The 14,087-nt window shown below is 42.2% G+C and overlaps 1 protein-coding gene across 1 annotated transcript in view; it reads right to left on the bottom strand.

Moving 5' to 3' along the window:
* The window catches only part of LOC114028473 (F-actin-capping protein subunit beta), a 165,400-nt gene that overhangs the window by 53,544 nt on the left and 97,769 nt on the right, over positions 1-14,087 (bottom strand). Inside the window, exon 3 of the mRNA XM_027842707.1 lies at positions 5,783-5,904. Within this exon, the coding sequence (XP_027698508.1) occupies positions 5,783-5,904 (122 nt within the window). The remainder of the gene's footprint in view (positions 1-5,782; positions 5,905-14,087) is intronic.

Here is a 14,087-nt window from a genome sequence, read left to right as displayed (position 1 = left end):
CCCTAGAAGAGCCATTGCTGGGTCAAAGGCTATGCACATTTTTATAGCCCTTTGGGCATAGTTCCAAATTGCTCTCCAAAATGGTTGGATCAGTTCACAACTCCACCAACAATGCATTAGTGTTCCAATTTTCCCACATCTTCTCCATTATTTATCATTTTCCTGTTTTGTCATGTTGGCCAATCTGATAGGTGCGATGTAGTACCTCAGAGGTGTTTTGCTTTGCATTTCTCTAATCAATAGTGATTTAGAGCATTTTTTCACATGACTATAGATGGCTTTAATTTCTTCATCTGAGAACTGCCTATTCATATCCTTTCACCTTTTATCAATAGGGGAATGATTTGTATTCTTATAAATTTGACTTAGTTCTCTATATATTTTAGAAATGAGGCCTTTATCAGAGATATTGGTTGTAAAAATTCTTTCCCAGTTTTCTGCTTCCCTCCTAATCTTGGTTGCATTCGCTTTGTTTGCACAAAAACTTTTCAATTTAGTATAATCAAAATTACCCATTTTGCATTTCATAATGTTCTCTATCTCCTGTTTGGTCATAAATTCTTCTGTTTTCCATCAATCTGACAGGTGAACAATTCCTTGCTCTCCCAGTTTGCTTATAGTTTCAGCCTTTATATCTAAATCATGAATTCACTTTGACTTTATTTTGGTATATGATGTAAGATTTTGGTCTATGCCTAGTTTCTGCCATACTCTTTTCCAGTTTTCACAGCAGTTCTTGTCAAATAGTGAGTTCTTATCCCAGAAGCTGGGGTCTTTGGGTTTATCAAATAGTAGATTACTATTGTCACTGTCTACTGTCTCTTGTATACCTAACCTATTCCACTGATTCACCACTCTATTTCTTAGCCAGTATCAAGTAGTTTTGATGATTGCTGCTTTATAATACAATTTAAGATCTGGAATGGCTAGGCCACCTCCCCCTGCATTTCTTTTCATTAGTTCCCTTGATATTCTGGACCTTTTGTTCTTCCAAATGAATCTTTTAATCCTTATCTTTTGATAGATGAAGAAACTGAAAGCTAGGAAAGAGAAAGGTCTTTACAATCATATAGCAAAAATAAGTGACAACACTAGATTCTTCTGACTGTTAGATTAACCTCTAAAGTTTTTTTACTATTAAAAGTCAATGGTTCATGCCTATCATTTGGAGAATTGAGGAAATGCTAAACAAGTTATGGTATATGATTGTAATGGATACTATTGTGCTGAAAGAAGTGATGAGCTAGTTGATTTTAGAAAAACATGGAAAGATTTATATGAACTAATGAAGAGTAAAATGAGCAGAACCAAGAGAACGTTGTATATATAGTAACAGCAACATTGTTCAAAGAACAACTGGGAACAACTACGTCATTCTGAGTAGTATAAATACTCATATCAACTACAAAGGACCTATAAAGGAAGATGCTATCCATCTCCAGAGAAAGAACTGATAAATCTGTGTCCAGAAGTGGCCTTCTCTAATATGGGGTAGGAAGGGAGACAGTTTGGAACTTAAAATGTATCAAAAAAAAAAAAAAACCAAAACCAAATAATTTTTAAAAAAAATTAACGGTTCTATCTGGCTATTCCTCTCTGCTATTTCTCCCTTCTCTTCTTTCTTCCCCTTTTTTCTCCGTGCTATGCTGTAGGCCACATCTGGGATAGTATTCTGCCCACACTGCCCTGATGAATGACCCTTAGGCTGAAGAGGCTGAAATGCTCACCTAACAGCAGCTATGGGTGGAATCTAATTCCCCACAGCAGAAAACCTAGGCCCAGTCCTGGGAAGCAGCCTGACACCCCAGGTCACCTGGAGCTCTCCAGTCAGCATCCTGCCATGTTTGGCTCCTGGTACTCCCTGCACTCACTGACTGCATAGGTCTTGACTGAACCTGCCACAAACTTCTGGGTGCCAGTTTTTCTACAATGAGCGTGTAGACACCATGAAGCCACAGAGGGACGTCACAGCATCAATAATCTTCTTTCTAAAGGATTTTCTATTTTACAGAACATTGCCCTCACAGCACCCCTGTTGGGTTGTTGTTTGTCCTTGGCTTCGAAGAGGACCAATGATATGATGGGGTGATATCTTGACTCATGTATGAATTAGATTTAAGTGAGGCAGAGTTTAAGTGCGGTGGCAAGAGTAAAGTCAGGACAACTGGGATGGCCTTGGCACCTTTGCTGTCTGACCAAGCTCTAAGCGCTCCATAGCGCTTGCTTCAGCTGCCTTCATGGCCATTGGAACAAACTGTTCTCATCTACCCATTAGACCAGGGGAAGTCTTCACATGGTTGGGGTAGACATCCTTCTAACTCACCAACAGGTTTGAGGCCTGTCAGTTACCCTCAACCTGGTTTAGCCTGTCTGCTGAGACAGTTTATCGGAGTGTGGCCGATGTTCATGCTATAACTTCCTGGAGTCACAGGTGAGAGCTGGGTGAAAGTGGACACCAAAGGTGGGTGAGCAGCCCTCACACAAGAGGTGCTAGTCCTCTCTTAACACCCCATCTACCCTGTTGGGTTAGTACCATTATACTTCCTGTTTTATAAATAAGTAAACTTAGGCTTGGAGAGAGAGACTGTCCAAGGCCACACAGACAATATGGAATTCAAAGCCAACTCTCCTGCGACCAAATGCAGGACTCTCCCCATGACAGTACAAGGCCTCCTGCGTGAGTGAGCAGGGAGACCTCTCTTCTCTTGATGGTACCAGAATGATGAATGCACACTGCTTGAAACATGAAATGCTTAATCTCTGGGCACAAAGGCAGAAGATCCTAGGTAGCACATGTAGACTCGGTAATGTCACCCACACTCAGGTGGCTTTCTGGGAACACCAGTTTCCCATCTCTTAACGAAACCTTGGGGCTGGCTCTACCACCCTCATTAGAACCAAAGCAGGGCAGCCGGCCTAGGAGAGGGCAAGCTGCTGCAAGTGGTCAGTTCTTGCAATGGTCCACAACCAGTAATGAAACGTGCTAAGAGCGCAGTCTGAGAGAAGGACTGTCTTCAGATTTTGCTTGAGAGGCTTGAAGAGGATACTTTGGTTCATATCAATCTATAGATCCTGGCTAGGGCTAGGAATTGGAACATTTTGCTTTTAAAGCAAAATGCTAAGGTTTTTATAACAACCATTGCTGCTCAGTGAAGTCAATGAGACTTTAATGGAAGCTTCTGAGAACATGTACGTGTGCAAATATGTACACACATGGTACTACCTGCAGGTAAGAAATGGGTACATCTATAAATGAGCTGGCCCATATTCAAACAGGAGGACAAGACCTGTTCATGTACAGAAAAAAAATTCATCTGGGGCTTAAAAAGCAATGGTATTTATATAAATGCTTATTTTATTCAGCTCAAAAAAAAAAAGAGTCCAAAAATGAAACTAATGGAAATAAATAGTTTCACGTCTTTGTGGTGTCCCTATTAGTCAGTTAGTTGATAAGCATTTGTTAAGAGTCTGGGATATAATACATTGTTGGTGGAGTTGTGAACTGATCCAGTCATTCTGTTTTTTTGTTTTGTTTTGTTTTTTATTTAGGCAATGGGGTCAAGTGACTTGCCCAGGGTCACACAGCTAGTAAGTGTTATGTGTCTGAGGCTGGATTTGAACTCAGGTCCTCCTGAATCCAGAGCTGGTGTTTTATCCACTGCGCCACCTAGCTGTCCCAGATCCAGTCATTCTGGAGAACAATTTGAAACTATGCCCAAAGGGCTATAAAAATGTGCATAGCCTTTGACCCAGCAATGGCTCTTCTAGGGCTGTATCCCAAAGACATCCAAAAAAGGGGGAAAGGACCTATTTGTACAAAAATATTTATAGCAGCTCTTTCTGTGGTGGCAAAGAATTGGAAATCAAAGAGATGCCCATCAATTGGGGAATGGCTAAACAAGTTGTGGTATATGATTGTAATGGAATCTTATTGTGCTGTAAGAAATGACAAGCAGGATGATTTCAGAAAAACCTGGAAAGACTTACATGAACTGATGCATAATGAAATGAATAGAAACAGGAGAACACTGTACACAGTAATAGCAATATAGTTCAATGAACTGTGAATGATTTAGTTATTCTCAGTAATACAATAATCCAAGATAATCCCAAAGGACTAATGACAAAGCATACAATCTGCCTCCAGAGAAAGAACTAATATTGATTGAATACAGATGGAAGCATACTATTTTTCACTTTCTTTCATTCTTTTTCTTTTATTCAAGTCTTCTTGTAAAAATTAACATGGAAATGTTTTACATAATTGCACATGTATAACTTACATCTGATTGCTTACCATCTCAGGGAGGAAAGGAGGGGAGGAAGGAAGAGAGGGACAGAATTTGAAACTCAAAACTTTAAAAAGAAATGTTAAAAATTTTTTTTAAAAAATCATGCCATCTCTAGGGCAAGGTGGAGGGAAGGGAAAAGTAAAAAGAGAAATTTACATGATAACTTTGTTATATTTAAAAGGAACAGCAAGTTGTACATAGGAGATTTTCAGTTTCATGTGAAATCATCTTTTTTGTTATACTATGTTAGGGAAATGCTTGTTTTATTCCATAAATTAAAAATAAAATAAATTTTAAAAAAGGAAAAAAAAAAAGTCTGGGATACAAAGAAGGCAAAAGACAGTTCTTGCCCTCGGGGAAGACAACAAACAACAGATAGGATCTGAGGGGGAATCAACACGGAAAAGGCACCGAAATCAAGAAGGCTTCCTATGGAAGGGAGCACTTGAGCTGGGACTTGAGGCTGGACACAGAGCTGAGGAGGGAGAACATTCCAGGCCCTGGGGACAGCTGGGGGAAATTCCTGAAGCAGAGAAGTGGACGTGTGGAATGTCTTTTCATGGAACAGCAAGAAGGGCAATGGGGGGTGGAGGAGAGAGAAAAGTAACACAAGGTGTAAGAAGACTGGAATAGGGTGGGAGCGTGTGCAGGGGTAGTAGGCTATGAAGGGCTTTGAACACCAAACACTGGATTCTGCAGGTGAGAGGGAAATACTGAAATTTAACCAGTAAGAGGGTGACAAAAGACATAGAAAACAGCGTCTGAGTTATCAGAGATAAAAAAAAATAACAAAAACACCAAAAAATTGTCAAGTAGAAGAGCCATAACTTTAAAACTAAGTTAGTTCATTTAAAAGCCCCAACTCAGAGATGTCCCTTCTGCTTGAGAAGGTGTCATCTGCCAACACACAGAGCACTGACATCAAATCCATTCATAAATAAGCTGGTGTCCACACACGTAAGTAGACACACTTGTAACCCCAATCCAGAAATCCTCATTATCATATCAACCGCATTAAAAGCTATGAAAAACCAATGAAAACCCTTTCCACAACCTTTGAAATCGTTCCAAAGCCATTCGAGTTGAGACTTCTAGAGGCCAGGGACTCTGCCCCTCCTGTGTGGAGGGGCTCCCAAGCTGTTCTCCCAGGTGAGTTAGAGGGCACTCAGGATCCCTCCAATCAAGGGCCCCAGGGCCTCCTGGTGCTGCTCTCCTCCCACTACCCCAGGCTACCTTTCTCTCCTAGCTTGTTTCTTTCTCCAGGTATAATCTTTCGGGTCCCTTTCAATCCCATGAAACAGACAAGGAAACTGAGGATCAGCAAGGTTAAGTGAACTCCCCTTTTGGCATTTCAGACAGATTAAGTAACTTCTCTTAAGCTCAGTGAGCCTCAATTTCCCCACCTCTGTTTGACCCCAGAGATTTGTTGTGGGGCAGCTGCTCAAAGGTTGATACGACCCAGGCTGACTGAATTTAGGGCAGGAGCTCACCTGTAGGAATCTCCGTCTCTGTTGTAGTCACATAAAAGATAATCCTTTCCCACCACTTTATCTCTGGCAATTTTCAAGGGCTGATCGACAGAGGACAGAAGATCTTCACATAGGCTGGGGACCTGCCAGGCAGAAAGAGAAGAGAAGGGGTTAAAATGACACACATCACTGTGAGGCTGGCAAGTGGCCACATTGTGGTCAGTCGACCGAACATCTGGTCTCTTGGTATTTGGCCGAAACTACAGGATTGGTCTTCTTTTCCACAAATGTATCTTTGACACCAGCCATGTCCTCTCTATAAAGAAACCTGGACTTGAATCACAGCAGAACATGGTCTCTGCTCAAAAATAAGCTCAATTTTAACTGGGAAGTCACTAGTGCGGCCTAATAAAACCCAGCACATACTGTATACCTCTGGCGGGTGAAACGCACACTGAAGACTGAGAACAGAGTAAACACCTCAAATGCACAGGGATCCAAAGAGCGGCCCAAAGAATGAAACCAGCTTCTCTGCCTGAGGACTCCCACAGGCTTCCAGGCTGGGTGGAGCAGCCAATATTTTCCAGGCAGCTGGCCAAGCATCACCCTGCTGGCACATCCGCTACACAGGTAGCTTTCAATGGTGCCTTAATCCTAGCTGCTTCCTTCTTCACTTATCTTAAGGGTGACTCACTGATGGGATGGCTCCTACAGGGCCCTCATTTCTGCTTGTGGCAGAGGCAGAAAGGGAAACACGACCACAAGGACTTCCCCTTTGGAAAGTTTGGAAAGAGGGTTTGGACTTGGACCCAAGAGACCTGGGTTTTCACCCCAACTCTGATGTATTTTAGCCATGTGACTCGATGCAAGTCATATCACCTTGGTGGGCTAAGAACACTTCTCTTAGTATCTGCTGCTTTAAGGACAGCAAGCCCTCTGGGGACCTTAAAGCTCTGGAGGCATATTAGCTGTGAGTGTACATGACTGCCTTCCCCAACGATGCCAAAGCCCAGAGGATTCCTCCTCAGCTGCCACCCAACTCTTCCCGCCTTGCATACCAAATTTCAATTCTGGAAAATTTTAGAAGTGACAGCATAGCTTTTTGAAAGCAATTCCTCATTGGCTGAATACTCCATGTCTCTATTCACTTTCTTCTGGGTTCAAATTCAGTGTTGATTCTGATTGTCAATATTTCCTGTCATAAATCACTACACTATCCCCAGGGCCAGGTCAATATACAAGCTCTGGTTTCTCCTGCCAAGCTTAGAGTCAGAAGTCCTGGGTTTGAATTCTGGCTCTGAAACTTAGTAGCTTCTATGACCTCAGACAAGACACTTCACATCTCAGTCTCAGTTTCCACATCTGTAAAATGGAGATCAATTGTAGCTGCATTATAGCTTTGGGAGTCCTAAAGAGACACAGAAAAGTGAGGTTATCCTCATGATCTTTCCCATCCCCCCTTGCTATCTTTTGTTCCTAATACATACCTTTTGAACCCGAGTTTGGCTCATAATTTCAATTTTGCAATGGGAATAACTAAGGGTCACCTGACTAATTTCACTGACCCCTTTCTCAAGAAAGTTTTCCCTCAAATAGTTTATTTCAAAGTTAATAGCAACACACTAAAGTTTGATGGACATCAACATCATGTATTAACGATGTCGCTAACCAGATATGTATGTGACACAAGTCATGTTATGTCCGTCTCAATTTGCATGTTAATTAATAAACTCTCTCTGAGCTCGGCACTGGGAACGCTTCCCTGAAAACTGGGCTGGAGTCTCCATCTCCTTTCATTTCTGAATTAAACTAATTTTATTTTTAGGACAAGTGGAATCATTTCACCATAACCAGGCTTATGTTTTGGTTTTCTGTAAAAAGACAATCTTAAACCCAACACCACTGCCAACAACTGAGAATTTACTGTAAACTATGCATGTATATTGAAAAGCACATTCTGGCTAGTGTGGAGAAATATAAAATACTGGTCAGCTGCATTTTCTGAGAGGTGAAAGATTCCTTCCTGGGCATCTAGTCCAACCCATTCCTGAACAAGAGTCGCCCATTACAAGGCTGCTGACAAGCGGCAGAAGTCTTCCTGTGCTAGGGCATCGACTGCCTCCCTTATGCAGCCCATCCCACTTCAGGACAGTTCTCACTGTTAGGAAGTTTTGCCTAATTGAAGTGGAAGCCATATCTGACATTTGCCCCCACTGCTCCTAGTCTCTCTCTCTCTCTTTTTATTTAGTATTTTATTTTCCCCCAGTTACATGTAAAAATTTCTAACAGTCATGTTTAAAACTTTGAGTTCCAAATTCTCACCCTTCCTCCACCCCCCACTGAAAAGGCAAGCAATTCGATATAAGTTATACATGTGGAGTCATGCAAAACATATCCATAATAGTCATGTCATGAAAGAAAATAGAACAAAAAAAAAACCCTCAAGAAAAATAAAGTAAAAGAGTGTGCTTCAGTCTGTATTCAGACACCATCAGTTCTCTGTCTGGAGATGGATAGCACTTCTCAGCCTAAGTCCTTCAGGGTTGTCCTGGATTGTTGTATTGCTGAGAATAGCTGTTGTTCACCACTGCGGCTACACAAAACAGTCTCAGCCCTGCCTGTGACAGACTGTTTGAGGGAAGCTGCTGGATTTCCCCAAGTCTTCTCTTTTCCAGGCTATACATTTCCAGTTCCTCCAAGGGACGTTTCTTTGTCTGGACTTGGAGCAGACTCCCAACCATCCTGGTTGTCTTCTTTTCTTTGAACATGACCCATCTGTCTATATCTTTGCTAAACTGTGTTGCCCATAATTGAACACAAACCTTCAGATGTGATCTGACCAGAGCAGATACTATGGGACTTCCATGTCCCTTATTCTGTACATTTCATCCTTCTTGTTGAAACCTAAGATGGCAGGAGCTTTTCCGGCTGCCATGTTAGAGCCCTGACATATACTCAGCTTGAGGCCCACTAAAACCTCCAGATTTTTCTTACATATTCTCAACTGCTGTTGAGCCATGCTTCTCAAAACTTATGCCTGTGAAGCTGATTTTTAAAAAAAACTCAACTTAAACATTCATCGATTGACCCCCTTTTACATTTCTTATCTCATTTGCCCCCTTTTGGTCACATAGGCAGAAGACAGGACTCATTGGAAAAAGATCCTGATGTTAGGAAAGAATAAAGGAAAATGGGGATGGCAGGGGATGAGATGGATGGATGGTGTCATGGAAGCAACAAACATGAACCTGGACAGACTTTGGAATACAGTGGAAGACAGAAGGTTCTGGTGTCCTACAGCCCACAGGGTCAGAAAGAGTCAGGCATGACTGAACAATTGAACAACAAATCCTTCTCTGTCAATAGTTTACACCATGGGCTCACATACCAATCCCAAAGAAGTAGAAGTCCCAGGACATTATTCACTGCGTTTCTAACTCTTACTTAACTCTTTGTAAGCTGGAAAATAACAACTTAGGGGAGAGGAAGGGTGTGTGTGTGTGTGTGTGTGTGTGTGTGTGTGTGTGTGTGTGTGTGTGTGTGTGTGTGTGTGTGAGAGATTGTCAGTATGGCCAGCAGATAAGAAAGGAAGCAGCTTTGTGTATAATAGATAATGCCATCCCCTCAAAAGAAAGGTAGGTATAGCACTATAGAAAGAGCCTAACCCTAACTTTGACTCTAATCCTGTAAGCTCCTACCATCCTCCCTGAGCCTTAATTTCCACATCTGTCAAATGCCATGGCTTCCTTAGCTCTAACATATTCTAATTCTGCGTAAGGTCAAAATGCTTTGAAAAGCAGACTGCCCCTCTCCCATCCCCCTAACCCCCTACTCCTCTGTCTGCCCTTAAAATATCTTCCTGCACTTAACCTGAATCTTTCATTTTCACTTATTTCCCTCTCTCTCATATCACAGACTTATGTACCTTGTCCTTCTCCTCTTATTAGATTGTAGGTTTCTTGAAAACAGGGTCAGGGGTCATATTTACCTCTGGATCTCCAAGGTCTAGCACATAACCTTGCATGCAGAAGGGGATTAATAAAGGCCCTCAGAATTAAAATCTATCTTGTTGGCCTCACAAGGGCAGTATGTGGAATTTGCAGGTTAGTGTCTGTGAAGCACTGATGCCCTGGGCTGGGGGCAGCGTTACTGGCATTTGGGCTCATGAGCTATATTTTCTCAAGCAGAGCAGACCCACCCCTATCAAAGCAAGGGCAACAACGCCCATGCTTACTGGCTGGTTCTGTATTTCAGAATTCCTCGGCAATGCACTAACCAGCATCAGAAGGACGGTAACTTAATCTGCAACCCAGACTTTTTGGCAATGGCCCGGAAGGTGCTGAAACCACACATGCAACCCATAAGTCCTGCATGTTATCGTGATTTGCTTTGCCCGCAAACGTTTATGATTTGACATGGCTGATCGTTTACTGTTACCTGAGCAGCTGCCCTTTGTGACTGTGTCTGTGGGTTGGATTCCACTCCATCAGTTCTGCTTACTTAGATCAAAGATGCATCTGCTTTGGAATAATAACATTCTTTGAGTCACGGGGAATGACAAGTTTGGCCCAGAGAGTTCTGTCTACAGAGCTGGGTTGTGCCAGCTGCCCTGCGGGTGTAATAGTCACAGTCCAATCTGCTCTTTCTCTGCAGACAGGCTGGACACAGACATGTGTTTCCTCAGAGCCACGTCACTTCCTCAGAATGCCATCCCCACTACTCTTGGCCCACCCAAATCATATTCAGATTCAAGGCATGAGGCAACATGATACAGGACAAAAAAAATGCTAGAACTAGAGAAAGAAGATGTGACTTCTGGTCCTGACTTCACCACTTACTTGGGAAAGTCACCTTAACCTCTCTGGGTGCCTCAGCTTTTTCATCTCTAAAATGGGAATAATAATGCCTGCCCTGTTGCAAGAAAATGCTTTTTAAACTGCAAAGAGCTATAGGAATTTAAGTTATTCTTTTTCAGGACTCTGCTCAAATCGTACACCTTCTGTGAAGCCTTTCTGACCAGACCAATCTAAAGTAATCTCTCCTCTGCTTGCCTATACAATCACTATTCACACAATTTATTTCACACTTAGAGAATGCCTTGACATCATTCTATTGCTGCTGTGAGCTTTTTTAGCATGGTGTAGTGACAGAGTGATGGATGGGAAGACCTAGGTTCAAATCCCACCTCAGTCACTTACCAGCTGTGAGACACATAACCTCTCCGCATCAGTTTCTTAATATGTAAAAAATGAGGAGGTCAAACTCAATGAACTCTTAAGGACCCTTCCAATTCTAAAGCTGTGATCCTCTTTTTTCTCTCCTTTTCTCCCAGAACACATTTGAAATCTAGGAAGGGGATCATAGCACCACAGAAGTAGGACTGAAAGGGACCTTAGAGATAAAGCATCAAGTTTTTATAGATAAGGAAACAGAGGTTACGTGACTGGACCCAGGTCACACAGCTAAGTAACTGTCAGGGTGGTCGGGATTTGAATCTACATTTTCTGACTCCAACTCCCTAGAATTTCCCAGGGCACCATGAAATACCTCTTCTTTAAAAAACTGACAATCCTCCATCCTGTTCTTCCTGCTGTTCAAGAAATTAAATGCTATTCTCCTATCTGGACCAACAGCTGATCCCATGAAAAGAGATACAAATCAGAAGTTTCCGGCCACAAGTGAGGCTGGTGTTTATGTATCCATATGGTTCTACTTTGTCTCTTCCTCATCTCCATTAGTTATTAATGTTCAAAAAAAATTATTCAACCAGGAAAAGGAAACTTGAGATGAACCCTGAACACACACACACACACACACTTTCTCTCTCTCTCTCTCACACTCACACAGCCAAATCAGTTCGGATCCATGGATAATCTAATCTATGGAGCCCTAGTTTTCAAAAATTGCATCCTTTGTACCTTGGAATTTTTTTTTAAGGCCAAATGAACACATGCTCTTTTGATCTGAACACTGGCCGAGTGCCCATCACTAGAGACTAGGATCTAAAACAGACTCTGTTCACCCTGCTGCACATATTCTGATGAATAATAGTCATAAAAACATGATATGGAAAACAGGTCTGCACCCCTTTCCCCTCTAAGCACTTCAGAGATAGAAATGCCACTGGTAGCCAGCAGGGGTCTCTCTTTGAAAGAAAGAAAAAGTTAAAAGTGAAAAGTCTAAAAATTATTTTGGCTTTGTTGAACAAAATAGAAAAAATATCTCCATTAACAAAGATGGCAAGCCTACTTTACTTTCAATCAATCAATAACCCATCAACATTTATTAAGTGCCCACTCTGTGCCAGGCACCAGAAGCCTCATCTTCCTAGTTAGCGCTCTACACAATAGCCAATATCCACTGCTTCGCTAAACTGCAACTAGATACATTCCCTGTGAACCAAGGCTGTAGTTTTCTTCCGGGAACCTGTAATACCATCTTAATTATGATCAATTTTGCATTTGAATAGCTGTATGGTTATCAAATGATACAATACAGACATAAAGCACCTTTGAAGCCTCAAAGCTTTCTATAAATGCCAGCTGTAATTACCATCACCTGTCTTTTCTTCTTTATTGGAAAGAAGTTTTCCATGTTCAAGAACTCTCTTACCTCCAATCCAGTACCTAGGCCCATGTTTTCAGGTGGAAGGTATTTAATGTTTGTTGAATCAAACAGACACAGCAGAGGATGCCAAACACAATCCCCGTACCTCTCTTACTTTCTTCTTTCTAGGCCCTTGTGACACTACTCTCTCCTGGTTCGCCTCCTACCTATCTGACCATTCCTCTGCTAGTTCTTTATTCATCTAACGTCCACTAATCATGAGGTATGCCCTAAGGTCCAGTCCAGGGCCCTCTTCTCTTTTTGTTTTACATTCTTTCATTTGGTGATCCCACTGTGCCCTCTGGGTTCAATGATCATTTCCATGAGGTGTGTATCCAACCCTGTTCTCTCTCGTAAGTTCCAGCCTCATCACTGACTGGCTTTTGGATGTCCTGTAGACATAGCAGGCTCAATGTGTCCAAAACAGAATTCATCATCTTTTCCCAAAACCCTCTCTTCTTCCCAACTTCCATATTATTGTGGAGAGTTTCCTACAAGTCAGTCAGTAAACAAGTATTTATTAAGTACTTAAGTGTCAGGGATTTTACTAAGAGCTGGATATACTGACAAAGGCAAAACCAGTTCCTGCCTTCAAGAAGTTATGTTCTAATGGGGAAGACAAACATTAAAATCACCTGGGCTACACACCATATGCACAAAGTATATCAGCAGATCATCTCCAAAGGATGTTACTAACAACTAGGGGTGCTGGGAAAGTCCTCCTGTAGACCTGAACATAGGCTGAGGCTTGAAGGCAGCCAGAGAAACCAAGAGGCTGTGGTGAGGACGGGGAAGAGCACAGCGGAGGCAATGAGCTGGAGTATCCTACACCAGGTAAGCTTTGCTCTCCTCACAAGGGTGAGCGGAGGGGAAGCCCAGAATAGGGCAGGAAGGGGCCAATTTGTGCAGAGCTCTGGCTTTCTGCATCTTACAATGCCTCAAATCACCATGCCTGCAATACTCTCCCTCTTCACATCTACTTCTCAGCTAATTGGGTTTCCTTCCTTCAAATCTCAGCTAAAATGTCACCTTCTGTAGGGTTTTCCCTGCCTACTCACCTGCCAGCACCTTCCCTTCAGAGATAGCCTCCCCTCTATTCCATCATCTTTTCCCAGTTATTTCTATGTCATCTCCCTCCATGCAATGGGAGCTCCTCAAGGGCAGGGCCTATTTTTACCTTTCTTTGTAGCCCTACTTTTTTTTTTTTTTTTTTGGTGAGGCAATCAGGGTTAAGTGACTTGCCTAGAGTCACACAGTTAGTTAAGTGTCAAGGGTCTGAGGCCAGATTTGAACTCAGGTCCTCCTGACTCCAAGGCCAGAGTTCTATCCACTGTGCCACCTAGCTGCCCCTTGTAGCCCTGCTTCTTAGCACATACAAAGTTTTTAAGGATTGTTTTTTTTCCTCTCTTTTCTAAAATAATATTTTAGTTTTCTCCCCAATTACATGTAAAGATACTTTTTTAACATGCGTTTTTTAAAATTTTAAGTTCCAAATTCTCTCCTTCCCTCCCTGAGTGAGCAAGCAATTTGATATGGTTTATGTATGTGCAATCATGTAAAACATATTTCCATATTAGCCACGTTGTGGGGAAAAAAACACAGAACATACACACACACACACACACACACACACACACACCACACACAAAACACACACTCTCTCTTTCCCTATTTTGTTATCAACTTAGCCGGGGTCTTGGGCCGGGCAGTGGTACTCCCC

This window comes from Vombatus ursinus, unplaced genomic scaffold, assembly GCF_900497805.2.
Source record: "Vombatus ursinus unplaced genomic scaffold, bare-nosed wombat genome assembly UNPS02014884.1, whole genome shotgun sequence".
NCBI lineage: Eukaryota > Metazoa > Chordata > Mammalia > Diprotodontia > Vombatidae > Vombatus > Vombatus ursinus.
This window is presented reverse-complemented; position numbering and strand designations above follow the sequence as displayed.